Source organism: Meleagris gallopavo, chromosome 19 (assembly GCF_000146605.3).
Source record: "Meleagris gallopavo isolate NT-WF06-2002-E0010 breed Aviagen turkey brand Nicholas breeding stock chromosome 19, Turkey_5.1, whole genome shotgun sequence".
Classification (NCBI taxonomy): domain Eukaryota; kingdom Metazoa; phylum Chordata; class Aves; order Galliformes; family Phasianidae; genus Meleagris; species Meleagris gallopavo.
Window position 1 is genome coordinate 8,802,613 of NC_015029.2, and position 19,012 is coordinate 8,821,624.

Genomic DNA, 19,012 nt, shown 5'->3' on the forward strand with positions numbered 1-19,012 from the left:
AAAGGAGTATAAAGCCACATTTACTTTTGTATATTTAAAATACCTGGGGAGCCTGAGATGGTGTTTGCCTTGCCTGTGCGTTTGTTTGTCTTTTCCTTCAGAGCATTGGAAAAGTAGGGACTGTTTTTAATAAGAGCTTGTATGACATCTGTTTTCTTATGCTGCTCTACAACTAAGATTGTCTTACATGTGAAGTAAAAAGTTTTTTAAAAAAAGAAAGTCTTACCTCTTGAACTTTCTTACAATTCTTTTCTGTTCTGGTTTTCTTCTCTTTATAAAGAGTAGTGGCTTGTGACAGGGTGCCATTAGAGTACTTCTCATTGGTTGGTCTGGGAACAGTGCTCTGTAAGGATGGCTTTTCTTAGGTGCCCTAGGCCTTTTTGTTTCAAACACTGGATGAATAGCATTTTATGTATTTAATCATCATCAAGCAAAGTGATTGGGTACAGACTATTTTGAGTAACTACTGTCTGTGCTATCACAACCCACTCAGGGCCCCAAGAGACACTGATGAACAGAAAAAGATTCACATTTTGAAGATCTGTTCAAAGAACACTGTGTTTTAAAACAAGCAAAACTGTTCAGAGACTTCATGAAAATGTGGAAAATGCTGTCTCTCTCTGCTTTGAGCACCAGAAGATTAGTAGCTATGAAGAAAGCATCAATTATGTTGAGCACGAGGTAAAATCAATACCTGAAACATCCTTCAAAAGCAGAACTGAAAAATTAATGTCCTTTTTATGTCATGTAGCAGAAAAAGTTTCTGCTTTAGCTGAACAGGTGACCATTTAGAGTGGTTTAGCAAAGGACATCCTGTCAAAAAGACTAAATTTTACCATATCGTTAACATTTTTAGTAGATGAAGCAGTACTTCCCTCAGAGTCTGTAGTTCTCAGTTAAAACTTCCTTGTGTATTTCATGATGGTGATCCATAGCCTTTGATAGTTCGCATGGTTATGATTAAGCCTTTTCCATTGTGTTGATAACATCTAGTTATTTCTTTCCTTCTGCTTGTGGGACGTTTCATCTTCTGTACTTTCTATACTATTTTGATAAGTGGGGGGAAAAAAAAGAGGCTAAAGTGTTACTTTTGTCACCTGATGGTTTTCAAGAGCTCAGAATTTGCATGAATGCTCATGTACCCACTGTCATGGCAGAGCTGATTGTGACACCAGGCCATTAGGCTACAGGCTGCTGCTCTGCTGCATGCAGTTATTGGCACGTCCAGTTCTGCAGCGTGCCTTGCTTAGTGGTGTGGTGAGCCCGTCCATCCCTGGGGATCGTTTGTCTCTAGGTTAAGGACTTCTGCTTATCCCGTTGCTTATCCCAGCCTGTGGGAGTTGAGCCATGTTTCTGACAGATCGGTACAAGCAGGACTTCACAGCATGCACAGCATGATAATCTCCAGCAGTGGGACTCTCACTTTTTTTCTTTTTCACACTTCACTTCTGACACCTCCATCTGTTTGCTGTACTGTACTTCTATCATTCCTGTGAAAAAAATAAAATGCAATCACGTCTTTCTTTAAAAATACAACAGATGAGATTAAAAGTTCCCACAAAGCTTACATTATGTTGTATTTCTAGTGCATTGGGCAAGTCTTGTTCAGGATTTCTCTAATTTTTACAAACATTGGCAGTATAACATTTATCATAGCCTTCTGAAACATGGAAGGACTGAGCTTCCTAGCAGTGTCATCTTGGTGTGCCTGAACTGTAATTGCTAGAGATCTTTACTTCACTGGGCTTTGAGTCAGATGGTAAGTGTAGAAGACATTCAGTAACAAGCAGGTATGTTGTTTTCTATCCCTTGTTCTGTGAAAACTTCAACGTTTCTTTCTTACTTTTCTTTTAATCTTCTCATTTTAGTATCTCAACTTTATGTTCCACCAGCTAAAGCTGCCAAAACGTTTTGGTCTGAGTCTGGCCTCAGACCCTTCCTCTGCTGTGAGAATAGTTGTCCTGTGAAGATGGCAAACTGGGTAGCACCAAAATATGTACAGCGCTTCTACAAGAGCTTCTCTTCTATCAGAAGGTTGTTATTCTCTTACACGTTTGTTGTACTTCTCCTTGTTTTAAATAAGATCCCTTATAGATGAAAAAGAGAATGTTTGGAAATGAAAGACTGAAGAATGTATAGTAAAAGCCTGTTCCATTTCCATGAGTTTGTACTGCCTTTCCCTGTGTCTCAGTTCTTCAGCAGCAGGAACCAAACTTAATGATTCTGCATTAATAGAGAATTTTGCCCATGGGTTTTATTTTCTGAAGAGGCTTCTACATTGTAAATGGTGAGAGTTGGACTAGAGAATGCTTTACTTGTCATGTAGTTGCATGCAATTGTTCTTGAGCTGCCCTTTACCTAAGTAATTATCACCAGTTTAAGCACTTTTAATTGTTGAATTAATATTCTTGATCATATTAGCAACATCTGTTTGGGGAGTTACTGCATTTGCAGTTCTGCGTGCAAAGCAGAGAGGCAGTGCTCTTGTGGAACTGTAACAGTGAGCCATTGGTAGCAGCAGGTTGCTCTTAACCTGTGGAAATGGAACCATGATATGTTGTGCACACAGTCATGTACGTATCAAAGTAAGTTTGTGTGACATGAAGGCTGTATGATGATGAGTGGGCATTTCTGTTACATTTAGCACAGTGTAATCCACACCTTTTCCTCAGTGCTTTAATTTGCAAAAAATAAGTAGGCTTTTCTTGTCATCATTTTGTACCATATTAATTATGGCTCTCCATGCCAGTACACACAACAGCTGCCCTCTGTTGTGCTCAGCATCCATGCGTTGATACATTTTTTGGGATACAATTTTTTTTTTCCCCATAAAATGGCAGTCTAGCAGGCCAGGGAAGGAAGCAGGGCCTCATTTGGAGCTGAGTCCAAGTATCTTTTCACAAGTTGTTACCTGATTGCCTGATTGCATATGCTACAGCTGCCATCTCATAGAGCAATCACAAAATGGGATTCTGGCAAGAACTGTGTTAGGAAAGGAGATGCCATGATTTCTACCTGTACTACCTTGGAAGGAGTACTTTGCTATTACATTGCTACAGATCAGCATAATTCAGAGCATTTTATGAAAAGTGTAATAGTGAGAGGAGGCACAGTAACAACTGCATCAAATATTGATAGGGAAGATTATTAATTAGAGCAGGGGTGCAGGATTAAAATGTCTCTTGAGTTTCGTTCCCCATTTGATATGAGAGTGTGGTTTTGTGGTCAGAGAATGGGAAGCTCAGGACAACTGGAATCTTTTCTCATCTCTTCAAAGTGTTTGCTTAATGTCCTCAGTGGTTCCATGGATATATAATGCTATTGACCAGAGCTCTTAGATTATGTTATGCTGTTATGGTGGCGCTGCTCAGAGTCAACTTTACAATGGTCTTTTTATTAGTGCAGCTTAGTCTGATGTGTAGCTAACAGGAATGAGAAACACCTGTGAACAAACAGGTGCTGTGCAGTCTGGTCATCCTGGAGTTTCACTCTCCTTCAAAAGCTGTGTCCTTTTGTGAGGTGAAGAAAACAAATAGGGTAAGAACTGTGGAGCAGAGAGTATATACTGCTGGACCATTTGGCTCTCTAGTGCAAAATGGAGGACAGCATTTCACTTTTGAGAGCATGTGTAATGCTGAACTAATTACCAAAGCAAAGAGAATGAATTAAGTTTTCTGGCTATACAGTCCTTGTTTATAAAGCAGCTTTCAAATGTGCTGCACTTGAAAAAGACACTGTAGGTTAGAAATTAGATTTCTTTTTAGAACAAAGGCGTGATTTGCATTACTAATAACAGCCAAGGTTATTAAAATAGAATTTCCCTATGATTTTGTTTTTGAGCAGCATCTGCATCATTCTCTGTGTGTTTTCTTGTTTTGTTTGTTGGTTTGTTTTTTTCCTTCCCCCACAGTTTTGCTCCAGCAGAACTGTGCTGTGTGGATTTTTTCCCTCTTTAGTCTCTTCCTGGTTCTAACATAATACCTAGAAGAAATGTTTTAGAGCCGTTAGAATCTTACAAGTTCTGTACATTCATTTTTCCTTTCACATTCGTGTCTGTATGTGCAGTAGCATGACTTCCCTACGTGCCCCACAGCTGTTTTGACTGATAAAACCTGTACGGTCTTATAGCATCTTTGCATGCTTTTTTTTTTCCTTAGGTCCCCTGAGTGTTTCCCTGCTCCCACTAGAGCTATTAGATGTTCTAACTGTGTGCTTCAGAAGATCAATATGTTTTTGGTGTGCAGGGGCATTATCATTCTGAGACTGTACAATTAGTATGTATTCATCCTATTAACATCTGCTCAAAATTCCCAGCATCCCACCACAGTTAATAGAGAACGACCACTTTGTCCTTGGCTGGGCTCTGTGGCTTGGGCACCTGACACCTGGCAGGTTGGTTGTCACTGACATAACAGATTCCATTTCACTCCTTTGTTTCTACTGACTTCTTTTTACTCACAAAGTCTCAGTTTCAGCTGAGGTGGATGAGTGAGCAGGGAAGCACTGTCTGTTGCTGCTGCAGTGATTCCTGAGTCATTGCCCAAAGAAGTTCTTCTGGTCCCTGAATGGTAGGTACTTGCTCTGGCCTAGCAGTGAGATTCTCTCAGCCCACAAGGTGTGCTCATCACTGACATACTGACTCTGAAAAATCAGAAAAAGACAGGAGACAAAGCTCTCTGCTGGGCAGAATCAGCAGGTCGTGGTTTTTACTGGCTTGTGACATGGCTGGTGGTGTACTTTAAAGTAGTGTGAAGAGGAGGAGCTGTGACTTTCTCCATAGCTTTAACTGCAGTGGAAACTTTGTGGTGGGAATACAAAGTGTCAACTTTATGATTTTAAGGGAAATTGTCTGTAGAGCCTAGTGACTGAGGGGAGGTAAACAAGGAAAATGGGATTAATATACAGCTGCAAAGAAGTATTTAATAGCCAAGAATGAATTCACAATTTTAAAATCATATTTGTAGGCCATAACCTCTTACTGCTCTGAATGAAAGAAAGGAAATCGTTCCAGGGTAGAAAAACACTGTGTTGACATTCCTAGTTTTCACCTGTGCCTTTTAGTTTTGGTTTTAATTTTTTTTCTTATTGATATATTATTGAAAGGTAGTTGCTATAGTAAGAGTGCTGGATCGTTCACATAAGTGTGCGCTCTTGAGTGCTGCTTAGGGTTAAAGCTGTCTGACAAAAAAAAAACCCTCAAGGTAGTCATTATTTCATTCAAGGTTTCAGGGAAGTCTCTGTTTGCCTTGGGTTACAGGAGGGAATACTGTACAGCTCTAATAGTTGGTAGTGTTGCTGATGGTCTTTGTATCTTTTAAAACCAAATGAATCTGTTAAATCTCAGAAATCCTGGGCACTGCGTAATGTTTAATCTTCATGTTATGTTTTCTGGTCTGAATAAAAGAAAATACAGAAGCAAAAGGAACCTGTGGTTTAATAAGCTTTGCAGAGAGGTAGAACTAGAATTGAAGATATTCTCACTTAGTCTCATATACCCAAGTGACAGTGATTTTATCTTTTTCTCAGAACACACACATCTAAAGAGATTTTCTGCTTGCTTCTCAGATTCCATTTTCACCAGAGTCGTTGCCCTCCTGACCTTCTGGAAGTGAGACTAGCAGAAATATGCAAAGTCCCTTGGTTCAGAGTCATGCATTAAAAAAAGATTTAGGATCAAATGGAGTTTACATTTTCAGCCAAAGGCTTTTTCTGAAAAGCATTGACAGGCTCTTACCAAACATCTGTGACTCACTGAATGTACAAGCTAGCAAAGCTAAAGAACCAGAGAATGATCCAAATACCAGGCAGTGAAATTAATTTTCTGCCACTGTTCTACTATTACAGGAAGCTCGTCCATCTATACTTTGGCTTGCTTTCTGGTTACAGATACTGAAAGGAAATTTTTCTGAAGTCAAGTCCTTTAATAGAAAGAGGAGGAGCTAAAGCTGAATTGGAAGCAGAGATTCATCCCAACCATGTACTCAAACAGTATAGCCAGGCTGGTATATTCACCCACTCCCAAAGCAAATGAGAATTTAAACTGTCAGATTTGTGACGTCCATTTCAAAAGGCATTCAAGCATAATTAATTTTTCTGGCAAATTGGCTTTGGCATGGAATCTTCTTTGAATATACAAGATGCTGCTGCTTGCTGTGATAAATATAGGGGTGACTTAGTTGCAATGGAGTTTCTCAGGGATGAAATGGATAGTGTTCCAATAAACTGTCAATTATCATGTTTCTTTCCAGAGATATATATCGTTGGTGAATGGCAAGGCTGGACTGGCATCGCACATCTGATTTAAAATGTTAGAATTCTTTCCAGGTTCTTTGCAATAGTTCTTGGGAAACTTCTGGATCCATCCATTCTGGATGGATTTTGTATGCAAAATATTACACATTTCTGGCTAAGAGAGTTGCCTTGGTGCATATTCTTGCTCTTACTGAAACAATTATACTCTTGGTGAAGCCATCACTGTGCTCTTAATAGGATTTACCAGTTTTCTGTTCCTGTGGCTTTGTTCAGAAATAGGTTGGAAAAGTTGAAAGCAGTTCCCCATGTGTTTGCTTTCATCTGCTGACATCACTTAATACTGTAAGTTTCTGAGTGCTTGTATATATATATGGACTCTTCTGTTTCAGATGTGTTCTGCTGCTGCTTCCATTTTTTTTTTCCAGAATCCATCACAGAGTTGTTGTTTCAGACACTGATGAATTCATGTGCACATTCAGCTCACCAGTTAGCAGAGCTAAAGATTCAGATGCTTCTCTTGCAGATCAATATTACCTTTTAGCAAAAGCTCAGCAGGAACTTGCTTTGCCTACTATTGGAAGAAATGATGTAGAAAATGTGCACAAGCCATCTTCCCTAAGAGAAATAATATAAACTAGAGCTTCCCTTAGGGCAGAGAAAGAAGTGCTGATGTCCTAAAAGCTTCAGCCCACCCTTGTCCAGGTATGCATTTAGAAGCAAACGAGGCTATTTTCAAAAGAACTGAGGGGTTACACCTAATTAAGTGTGCAAGAATAACAGAATTAAGGTGCAGATGCGCAAAAACAAACCCCACATCTTTGTCATCCTGGAGAAAATTCTTCGATATTTGGCTGATTTGTGGTCTGCATCCATTCTATGTCTTACTGCCTGCTGTGGTGAACATGCCCAGTGTTTTGTGGAGGCTTCATTACAGAACCTGCTGTGTGCATGATGGCTGTGAGAGATCAGAGTTTATGCCTGGAAGGCAAATGAGGCAGTGCTGCTGGTTTCTGCAGTTTTCAGAGGTGTACTTTCCATGCTGTCCACACTGCATACAGCATGCGACAGGGCTCTGAGACTGGAGTACTTCAGAACACACTGTGTGTGCTCACACAGTGCAGCTATGTGTGTTTGTTATCTCGGTCCAGCTGGGGGCATTTCCAAAATTCCCTTTTTTCCCCTTGTATTGACCTTCAGAGTGCTAACTTTTGTGTTATTAGGAGGCTCCTTCTCCCTGGGCTCCGCTGCGAGGATCACCCACGTACTCCTTGCTTTGCTGATGGCAGCTGGTTCTGGCTGAGCATTTAGCTTTTCCCCTGAAGCCTGTTAAGTGCTCTATGGGGACCAGCGTGGCTCCAGGGTTGCCAGCAATGCAGACAGTCTCAACAAACATACGCTAATTTAGAGGGTTGCCTCTCGATGCTGGTTTTTGGCTGGTAGATCAGAAAAGGCCCTGCACTGCCCCCTGAGCGGCCAGAAAGCCTTTCTCTAAGTAGCGCGCATCAGTAAAAAGGGACGTTTGCAAGCACTGGAGCATTTTGACCAAAGCAGCGTTAAAAAGACCTCATAATAAATACACAACACAACTTCAAAACCCTCTTGGATTCAGGCAACATCCTGGACTTGTGCTGCTTCCTGCCGCAGCATTTTACTTGCTGAATCTTTTGCCCAGGACCTCTGACAGTCAGTGAGCTGCTTCCTGCGAGCGCCGTCTGCCCAGAGAGGCTCCTGCAAGGGGCTGGCTTCCACTGAGGCAGCTGTGAGCAGCGGAAGAGGATCAAAGGGCCTCCAAGCTGACCTGCAGAACTCTAGCAGAGCTTCAGGGAGATCAAAGGCTGCATGCATGGTTAGAGCCTGACTTCTGCAACTTCTCTTGGAGATAACTTGGCAGGAGATTGGCTCCATCTTTACTGCGTGTGCTGTGAACAGCCTCATAGGCCGTAAGAAGAAGCCGTAAGGTTTTCTGCATGTACTGGATATTTTTGTTATAGTTCTAGCTCTATTCTGAAATGAGCCGTGTTTTAGTGATCTGCACGTGTGGCCGATATTGCGATGCAGAGCAGGTGATTTCAGACTTGAGGTTTTGTCCTCTCGAATCCTAACTCCAGACCTACAGTCTGCAGGCAAAAGGGTGTCTTCTCAGAATTTGCTGGTAAAACTGGTTAGAAGAAATTTGTTTAAGATGCCATTTCTCTTAAGAGGATTCGGTGTTGTCCCAGTTTCTCAGTCAAAGCAGGATTTCTGAGACTTTCTCCCTTGTTTGCGGCTGCACTGCAAACACGAGCCGTTCTTTGGTGCAGCGCTGCAGCTCCCTGCAGGGGAGCCGCGTGCCGCGCGGTGGCGCCGATGGCCGGGCAGTGCGGGGCACCGCCAACCTCCGCCGGCCGTCATCGCTGCCTTCAGTCCTTGTCCGCGCAGGGCGTTCCTATGCAACTCCCATACAGAAATGTTTGTTCTGCCTGTGTGTTCCTGGACTGCTCTTCTTCCTTTTTACTGTGATTTTCTATGAAATAATGATTGTGTTCCAGGACAGTGAGTCTGGGTCAGAATTCTGACTGTCCCTCGTGTTTTTCTAATCGCTTGTTACACAGCAAGCAGTAGCGGCCTTTCTCCGATGTCTTCTTTTGGCAGCAGTTTCTTTGCTGTTGTCCAAGACTGACCAATGTCATATACTAGATACTCTGTAATTGATGAAGTTTATTATGTCTAAGAAGTGTAATTAGGATGTCTTGAGACTGGAAATGTCAGATTCTTGCCACGTTTTAGCAGCAACTTCCAAGTTTTGACTTGCAGACAAAGCTTTTTCTTGGCTTGTCTGATGTGTGCATGGTGCAGTGGGCCTTACAGTGCTCAGGGTGCTGCTTAGCACAGTCCTGCATTTCAGGATACTTCTAGTCGTGTTTGTTTGGCAGCGCAGGTGATGTATAATACATTCTTTTTTTTCAATTCCTGTTCTCACCCAGTAGTCTTTGTGTGAATTTGTGCTGTGCAGAAGGGACATCTGGTGGCCAAGTGGAAAATTGGTGATGTGAGTTGTAAGGGTAACTGTTTTTCACAGGAGGAAATTTTGGGAGATTGGATCCCAGAGAACCCTCAAGCATTACATCACCAAACTGTATTTGAACCTTTCAGTTTGTGAAATTGGCCTGTCTGTAGGCTTAGAATTCCAAAACCTGAGGTCTTTTTGAATATATCCTGCACTTTCCAGCTGTGATTGAGAGCTGAAGAGTGTACTGAAGTGGCTTATTTATTTATTTTCCTCAGAATCGTTTTGAGTAGAACTGGAAACTTCTTTCTTAGATAGCACAACTTGCCTAGTTCCAAGTTTGCAGTCACATGGAGTTGTGCCTAATTATGCTCAGGGAAAACAGGGAGGAAAAAAAAAGGGGAAATTTTGATTCTTGTTCAGTTCAGAAAAGTGGAATATTTGTGTTTGGTGGTGAGGCTCCAGAAATGTAGGGAGGGACAGGTGAGGCCCTCTCAGTACAGTATGTGTGCAGGGCAGGAGGTGTGAACAACTGCATTCTTACCAGCTTCTGTCTGTGATTTGTAACATTAGCATATTATTTAACCCCTGTGTGAGGAAAAGCTGTGCAGTACATGCAAGCATATGTAGTTGTTAGAATGGAAAGCATTGACTGTTTTGTTTACGTGCTTCGCTGTGCGGTCCATTCTGAAGTGTTTGTAGAAAAATGAATAGGATTGCTTTCCAGAAAGTTTGCAGGAGAGTATAGAATGTAGAAAACAGGTTCTGCTGGGTACCCCGAACCTGCACCCTCCCTTTTCTGCTAATCCAGCTTGCCTGCTGCTGCCCCATTTTCATGGCATGCATTTCCGGCTTGCAAAGTTTCCTGCCTACCAGCTGAGAATAGAAGCCTTGCTGTTTTGCTGTCCTTAAGTCTCCCGTAATGAGTGTTACACAGACGAAAGCAGCTGTGTCCTTTGGCTCTAATTTTAATACTATGTTAAAGAACAGATTATAGTGACGTTGGACTGCAGCAGTGCAGAGGTAGTACAATCCATGGCCGGTTTGGGGGAGGCTTTAGCAAGGATGACTAAGGACTTGGAGCTTATTCTTTAGATAACAAATCCACCCAATTGTGCTCTTTCTTTGCAAATGTAGTCAAGCCTAACAAATCAGGGCCTTAGCAGAGTTGCATTAAGGTCCTTTAATTGGACTAAGCTGGTTAATACCCGCAGTGGTTTTTGTAAGCCCAAGGGCCCAGGACAGAAGAGGTCTGCCATTTATGCTGGTAAAATCCCATACAGTTGCAGTTGTGAATGTTGAAAAATTAAATTATAATTTTCTTGGAGGCAGGCACCGAACTAAGGTATTTTATTTACTATAATGAAAGAAAATATCTTGACCCATGCAGATTTCAGTAGTTTGAGCAAAGAGTGACACTAAATGAACCGTAAGTCCCAGCAGGTATCATGGAGATGATAACAGTGGCTGTAGGGAATAAATTAACCCTGTTCACAAGAATCTTCCTCCCTCACACACTCTGCACTGCAGAATTCACAATATCTGGCAGCAGTACAGTGAGATTGTCACACCTCTATCTGTGGAAGGCTTTGGCTGAGAACCGCATTCTGCTGTGATTTCCCAGGTAGCTCAAATCCAAGCCCTGTTGTGACAAATGCATGAAATGGTAGCATCAAAAATATTAGAGTGTTCCTACAGGTATAATATTATTGATAAAATGACCATATAAGCAATTGGTTTGAACCCATCAACATTACATTGGCAGACTAGATAAAGGCTCTGGAGTAAAAACTGCATGTTTGAAGAAGAAGCTGCTGCATGAGACGTTGTCTCAAATACACCCAGACACCAATAATGCTTCTCTTGGCCTTCTTAGTTGTTCAGCCTCAGCTAAACTGTTTGCTCTTTTCTGAGTCTTGGTAGCATGTAACAGGTCTCTGTCAGGGGTTGGAGGAAGAGGAGTGGTTTCTTCCAGTGTGCTTTGATCTGGAAAAAGGTAAGCAGTGTAATTTACTCAGGTGAGGCAAAAAAAGTTGTGAGCAGAAAGGTTCTGCACGTGTCAGTGCTTGGTTAAGTTCTTGACAGCAAAAATGAGAATCTAAAAAGAAAGAAATGAGTTCCAGATGGCTGAGGTAGCTGGCAAAAAAAGCTCAGCGAGGCTGATCTTGAGAAAACAGACTGAAGACACCAGAGATGGAGATGGGAACAGAGTGGTCCAGATAAGGCTGATAACACGTGATATATCATCTTTGGAGCATTCCAAGTCAGGTTAGTGACCCAAACCATTTGTGTCTGTGTTTTGTTAGTGAAAATGCTCCTGCTGTTACTGTTCTGCCTTCTGCACTGAAGGTTGAAACAACGTAGTAATAATCCATTTCGCTGCATTGGCCCATCATCCTCTGTCTGTTCTGTAAGGATGTGAAGGTGAGATGAATTGCTCATTGCAGGATTGTTGCTGCTTTCATCAGGTTCTTAGGAGGTGATTGCCTTTGTTTTTTGTTTTTTTTTTTTTTGCTAGAAAAGATTCCACAGTGAGCAAACACATGAATAACAGCAAAAGCACTGGGAAACCTCACACCTAGGTTTGAACCACTGTTGTAGTTTCACATTCACCTTTGTGCCTTCTAAATGTCACATAAGACCCTAAGAGAGACTTCTCCTGATTTTTAGCTACTTTTACTTTCAGTTTTAGCACTGGCACCAACTTGGAAGTGTCTTTATTCTGTTGCACATTACCGTCTGTTTTCAAGTTAAAATTGGGGAGATATGTGTGAATTTGAGCTTATTTTGGACGTTGTTGAATTCTTTACCTCTTCATATCTTGTGGCTGGAGCCCATTTCTGGTATTCTCTATTTAATAGCAGAATGCCTGTGAGAAGGAGCCCATACTTTAGTATGTAACTTGTCTAAAATGTGGAACTATGTTTTCATCAGTTTTTGCACTTGCTTTTGAAGTCTGGCACAGGTATTGTTAAGAATGTGGGAGTGAAGGAAACCAGTGAAGCACTGGATTAGGTAAACAGTATAGGCTTGTCTGCATCAATTCTCACCCTCTTTTTTTAAACTAGGAATTTGTATAGCATCTTACCTGCCTTCTATTTTTAGTTGTCAGTGGAGGGGTGAGGCAATATACGTAATTCTCATTAGGGTTAATTTAATCCAATTGTGGTGCGGGTTTAGAGATACTTAGCAGGTCACAATTGAGTGTGAGCTCTTCTGTTTCCAGTGACTCCCATAAGGCAATGGACACTGGCAATTTTTTCCACTTCTAAAACTTAAGCACATGTAGGTGTGGAGGTCTGATTGGTTTGTTGTGTTACTCAAGTACTTCTGTTGATCTCTGTACTTGTTCCTTAATTAAGAAAAGAGGGTTCATTTACCTTTTGTGAGTTTGTGTATCCTATGGGTTCACACATCTGGTGAGAGCAGTGAAGGCTGATGTCTCTGCTCTTTGGAATGAATAGTGGGATTATTGTGTCTTTTGACTTTTCTTCTCTTTGAACAAGCCATCTTTTCTTGGAAAATTATTAAAGATCTTCACCTGGAATTTAAGTAGTGACTGTATAGAAACTTGCATCCTAGAAATGGTCCTCAGCCCTCCCTCAGTCCCCAGGACAGTTCTGAGCTCCAGCGGCAGTGATTTTCCTGTGGTGGGAATTCAAAAAGCAGAGAAAATACTGAGGAGCCGTTTTTCTTTTTGCCTTATACTGTGACTCTCCCAGTTATACAATTTCATGCTACCTCTGACAGCCTGGGACTTTTTTCTGGCTGGGGGCATGGATGAGCTTCAGCTGCCGTGCCTGTAAATCCAGCTTGTGCTGCCCTGTGCAGTTCAATCCATGTGATCCAGGCAGCATTTTCTCTGTGTTCCAGGAACATGAGTAAAGCATTTCAAAGTGAACAGGGACTCTGTCCACAGTGTTAGTGCTAGTCTCCAGTTCGGAAGGGTATGGAGTGGGTGCCTGGGGTAGAGAAAACTTTCTGAAGTCCGTGATGCAGGGAGAGCTGGTAATCAGTAGCTTGCAACTACTGTTTCTCCCTTGAGGTTTTTAGAACAGCCACTCTTAGGCTTGTCATGGAATTAAAGAAAACTACACCCAGGGTATACAATGCTGCTTTCCTGCTGCCACTTTTCCTCTTATTTTGGGGTAAGTTTTTGTCTTCTGTGCCTAATTCTTACCCGGCTAATATGAAGTAACTTTGGATCAAGTCTATGATCTGCCCTTGTGTTGTAAAGGTAACTTGACAAAAAATGTCACCCTCATGATTAGATGGAGCCTGAAAATTTCTTATCAGGAAGATAAAAGGCATTCCGTTGTAGATAAGCTTTTCTCTCTACTTATTTCTGGTCTCCTTTTGTCATTCTCCCTGTGCACGTGTGAATGAATTTATTCTCTAGAGCTGGAAGTATGTGCACTTTCATGTTATTAAGTTCTCAGCTGATATTTTCTCCTCGGAAAAGTTATGGATTTCACCATTGTGCCCGCACAGAAGAAACGCAGAGCTTTATTCCAATTCTGTATCTTTTAGAGATATGTCAAGGCAAAAGAGGATTGTATCTAGGGGAGTATACCAACATGCTCACGTGCCAGGTATCTGTGATACAAAATGTGGAGGAGGAAAACAGTGCATGAGTATTCCCTTAGAAATTTTGAAGAAAGCACAAGAAGTGATGATGTAACAGACTATGTTAACTGATTGCTTTTAATTGTTATTTCCACATTGAAAGCTTATTTTATAGCCCATAAGATATACTTCAGCATATTGAGGTTCTGCAAGTTCACGTGAATGTGCTTTTGTGCTTCAGAAGTGACCCTTGTATACAATTTGTTAGGCTCTCTAAGAAAGAGATTTGTTTCTTCTGGAATAGGTGTCTGGAGATCTGCTGGGCCTAGACATCTGTTTTAGTCATCTAGGGATTATAAGGTCATGTCAGGAACGTGTCTAACCTTTTACTGGAAATATGATTGGGATGGAACTGGCCTCCTCCTGATCTTGTCAGTACTGTGTGGCCAATACCTGTCTGTAAAAGTCCTGTTTGTTTGCCACTCAGCAGTGATCAGTGATGTGAAAAAGGAAAGGTAAAAATATTGTTGAAGTGCCTTCTTGCTGCTAATACCTGCCAAACACTGAATTTGGGTTTTTCTCATGGTATTGGATGATGTTCGTCCTTTTTGAGTGTTGGATAAGGTTGTCAGCTTTCGTTTTATTCCCCACAGTCTTTTTTTCTCCTGAAGCCTCCCTAAATTTACTTTGCTCTGGTTATGTCTGACTATGGCTATGAAAGTCAGACTGGTTTTGGTTTTTGTTTTTAGTCTGGATTCTTTTTTGTTTCCCTTGTACCAGCTTCTTTGTGTGAGCTCCAAGTGCCTGGAATTCCTCTGGCCATGGGGAAGCAGTAGGATTGTCTTTTGTATCTAGTAACCATAGCTACTGGTTTGAAGTGTGAAGCAATTACGGTGGTTTTGTATTGTGCAAGGAAGGCCCATTGCACCTACTGTATTGCTCAGCATGGGGCTGCTGGGAGCTGGGTGTCTTGGGGATTTGTGCTGTTAGATCATTGCACTCACAGCTTTTGGGTGAAACTCTTTTCTGGAACAGTAATTTACTGAGAATGTCCTTTTGGAGAGCAGGTGGGTGACGCCTCTCAGTACAGCCAGGGAAGCTGAAGGGAAGCCGCTTTTCCAGTCTTTATGCCTTCTCCTATTTTGCAAGGGGAATTCTGCCTGATTGTGGCTGTACTGAATGGTGGTGTTTATGTAGCACCTGTAGCACTTTTGAGGCCATGAGGAAGGAAATGCCTTTTCTTGCCCTTGTGAGACATATGACTATTTCTGTTACTTTGATTTGGCTAAATATAAATGTCGTTGAAGCACCAAGATGCTTAAGTTATTTATTGAGAATGTGTTCAGAAAATTCTGGTTGACTGGATGGTCAATTGCAAGCTGTAACCATAAGAGCACTCTGCTTCCAGACCCACGCAATCTCCAGTTGTTTAAAATAAACTCCAGAGGGAGTGGAACAGACTCTGCATGCCATTCCAGTTTCACTGCAATTTTCTGTGTAATGAACAGAATAGCTCTTAGCTTAATTTGTCGTGTTCTAAAGAACAGAGTAGATTCTAGAGAACAGAACCAAGCATCTGCTCATTCCTGTTTTCCCAGCAAGCACAGTAACTCAAATACCTTTGGCCTGGAACATGCTTTGGATGCCTATTGGGAGAGCACGTGCAGACAAACCTTTTCTTGGGCGGCTCAGTGTCTGCTTTACTGCAAGCTCTTGAGATTAGCTCAGACATACAGACAGTTTAAATCACACACTTTCTTCTAAACCTGGGAACAAAGAAATATGATCTTTTCAACTTTGTTGATTGTCAGCATATTGAAGTAGGAATTGGAAATTAAAGTTTATGACTCATTTTGGTTAACTGAGTACACAGGAAACCCCGTCTCTGTATTTGATCTGTGGAAATGGCTGAGAGATCAGAGAATGTGTAAGCCATGAAGGTTAGTTAGCTTGGAGGAGTGTTTATCAAGGGGAAATAAAGGAGTGTGTTAAGAACAGACGATCAAAGGGTTACTGTGGCAATATATTCAATTGTATCATAAAACATTTATTTATAACTAGTGTCTTTCTCCAGGAATTAGAAGCGAGATAATAGAAGGTACATCTTCAGATGTGTGTTAAAACATTGAGCAGATAATGAAAAAGATCTAGCTGGCTATTTGTTCTGTGCTAAGAGTAAGTTTAATTCCCTGAAGTGGTACTTCTGATTGATGCTGTTAATGCCTCTGGCCATAATATTGGCACTGTTGCTGCTCACCATTTGGCATCTTTCAGCAATTCACTGGGTAAGCTGGGTGGGAGAGAGCCAGGAATCAGCATTCTGCTTCTTTGATGGGAGAAATACTATGCATATTTCACAGGGAGAAACTGAGTCACATCTTATGCTTGTCTTTATGAAGATCTAGTGATTGAGGTCTATAAATATTCTTCATAATATTTTATGCTAATAGTTATTGTGCATATTTGGCATGAAAAAGCTTTGCCATACCAAAAACTTGGCATGTAAATGTTGTGTGGAACTGCTGGTCTCTGGTAACACAGAAGAAAATGCATGAAGTAGGCTGACAGCATAGGAGCACCCTAAAATATAGTTTGTATTGAGACTGGCAACGTTGTCCTGTGTTGAGAGTGACATGGGGCTTGTAAAGATGCGTGGAGTGTCTGCTCATAGCCCTCGTATGTGCCCTGTACAGATGAACTGAAGGTACTTCATAAGGAAGGATTTGGTTTCATTCAGTTATTATTTCCATAGCAGATGCGCCATCTTTTTGAAATTAGCAAGGGTTGGGGAAGAAAGGGAACACAGTGCAAAAGCCCCTTCTCAGGCCTGCCCAGGCTTTGTTTCTGTTGAGGAGAATCTGGGAATGGGTCTCAGTGTGCACCCTGCCACTAATCCTAACACTGACCAGGACAGGGAAAGATCAGCAGAGGTCAGCAGGGATTTGCTTATATAAGCACATGCATTCCTGTTGTCATGGAAACATAACTCTTTCCATTCCTTTTTTCATTCTCTGATTTCTGAATTCTCTGATGCTCGAGTTCCCTTTCTGCCCTTGGTGTCCTTCCCAAGCAGGAAATGTGCTGGGGTGAGCACTGCATCGGGCTGGGCTTTTTTTTTTTTTTTTTTAGACTCTGAGGATCCCTCTAGCCCAGTTATTGTAGTGCAGTTAAGGGCTGCTGTTGGGAAGCCTGTTTTACTCACTGCTTGGTTGTAACTTGTCTTTTTTCAAGTTGTTATAGCAAGCAGGGCTAGTGAAATGCACTTGAAGGAATCCCCTTTCTTCTTAAGTCTGCCATAAATTTTCATCAGAGATGATAATCATCAAGGTTAAGATGTAAAATATCTTGAGAGTCAAAGAACTTAACAGGGCAAATCATTGCACAAAACATACTTAATGCATAATGGATGAATAATAATTTCAGAAACATAAATTACAACTTGTAGGCATTAAGCAGTCTGTTCCCAAAGTATATCATTAAAATAATAGAGGAAAATGTGTCTGAATCCTGTCTGGTACAACTTGCTTAATAGAAAACAAAAGTGCTAATTGAGGAGATGAGGCATGTAATCTCTTTTCTCCTCCTTTTGGGACTCCTTCACATAAATAGGACCTTGAGGAGCAGAGTGTACAGTCTTCAGCTGTACTTGGTTTCGGACGTGGGGAAATGCTATTGGTTAGACAGGTAGCCTGGTTACCTGCTGAAAGCACTGCAGCTTCAGTTTGACGTTTTACATCCCGCAGAAGAAGCTGTGCTCTTTTCATCTGGGTGATGTGAATCATTCTGCTTTCTGGAGAGAAAACCTGAGGTGGATGAGAAAAATTGGACCCGTCTAGATTCTTACCTTTTTGTCTCAGAAAGCTTTCCTTTGGACTGACCCAAAGATAGGAAGGAGAGGTCCTTCCAGCACTGGTGTTCTTGTAGTCTGGGTAAAATGCCCATCACATAGGGCTCTAGGGACTGCCTCCTCCTGCTGGGCATTCTCTGCTCCCTGAAATGGCTTTAGGGAGATCAGAGAAGCGGGTGAATGTTCGGATCCTGGAAGTACTGAAAATGTATGTGAATTCAGGAACAGGAAACAAAATACGCCCATTCCTGTGATCATCTCTCCTGTTGCTCAGCGGTTGTAATAACCGTGTCAAGTGCAGGAATGAAATGTTAGAGAGGGGAAAATCCAACTTTATAATTCCCGAATTCTAATTCTAAAGTATAATACTTGAATAATTTAATCTTACAGGACACTGGTGAGAATATACACTTCTGTCTATTTCATAAGTTGGACAGTCACATGTTTTTGCCACACTAGGAAATAATTTTCTGGTATCCTGACTCTTGCAGCATTTGTGTCTATGATTAAGAATACTTTTATGAGAGATTGTAATCAGGAGAAAGTGACAAGATGAGAGTGCACCATGAGTGCTGTGCAAGTGTGAGCAGATGTTCAGAGAGGAATGTCTTCAGTAGTTACTGCTGACTCTCTCAACACAGATCAAAAAACAATGAGCAAAATATTGCCTTATTTGAATGAGGCAGAAGATATATTTTGGGAAAGAAAATAGTCACAACATGAGTCACACATCAGTGCTGTTCTTCAGTGAGAAGGTAGCCCAGAGATTACCTTGCTTATCTCAACGCAACGCATGCTATTTCCCTCTTGGAATTTTAAGTGACCTCTAGGGCACCTTTAAGGTAGTTAGTTATCAGTGAGTATTGCTAGGTGACAACTAAGGGGTGCCTTGTGAAGCAACAGCTTGAACTGCTAAAATTGAAGTGAAAGAGCGAGAGAGAGAGATTTTTTTTCATGAACACTGAGCATCTTCCATGAGCCCAGGTGTATCCCCAGCCCCAAAGCATCCAACATCTGTCCTTGGTTTCTGAAGTCCTCAGGAAACTAACTTGTGAAAAGCAAAACCAAACGATACAAGGCAGTGAGTAATGCTGAAGCAGTGCATCATGAGCAGTGAATACATTCTTAGCAACTCGTGTTTGGAATGAAGAGGGAAATCTGTGGAAGAACTTCAGTGCAGCTCATGCTGTGGGACAATTACCACTGAGGTATAGGACAACAGAATAAACAAAGCTGCAGTTGTGGTGGTTTTTTTAACTAAAAGACAGCAGCCTTGAGGGCCTCTTCTCCCACGCAGTCTGTGAGTTCTCCCAGCTCTTTGGCATTGCAGAGCACCTTGTCCTGGCACAGTGAAGCAAGAG

General features: G+C 41.6%; 1 protein-coding gene across 7 annotated transcripts in view; it reads left to right on the forward strand.

Annotated features, from left to right (window-relative positions):
* The window catches only part of CRB2 (crumbs cell polarity complex component 2), a 62,961-nt gene that overhangs the window by 14,601 nt on the left and 29,348 nt on the right, over nucleotides 1-19,012 (forward strand). For 5 of the 7 annotated variants that reach the window (XR_004161680.1, XR_004161679.1, XM_003211356.4 and 2 more), the window contains exon 1: nucleotides 13,130-13,386. The exons of 1 other annotated variant lie outside the window; for it this stretch is intronic. Coding sequence is in view for 4 of the 6 variants with exons in the window: in XM_003211356.4 (XP_003211404.1) it covers nucleotides 13,314-13,386 (73 nt within the window). In the remaining 2 variants the exon portion in view is untranslated. Of the gene's footprint in view, nucleotides 1-13,129; nucleotides 13,387-19,012 lie in introns of those variants that run through there. One more of the 7 variants, XM_031556241.1, reaches the window with a different exon arrangement.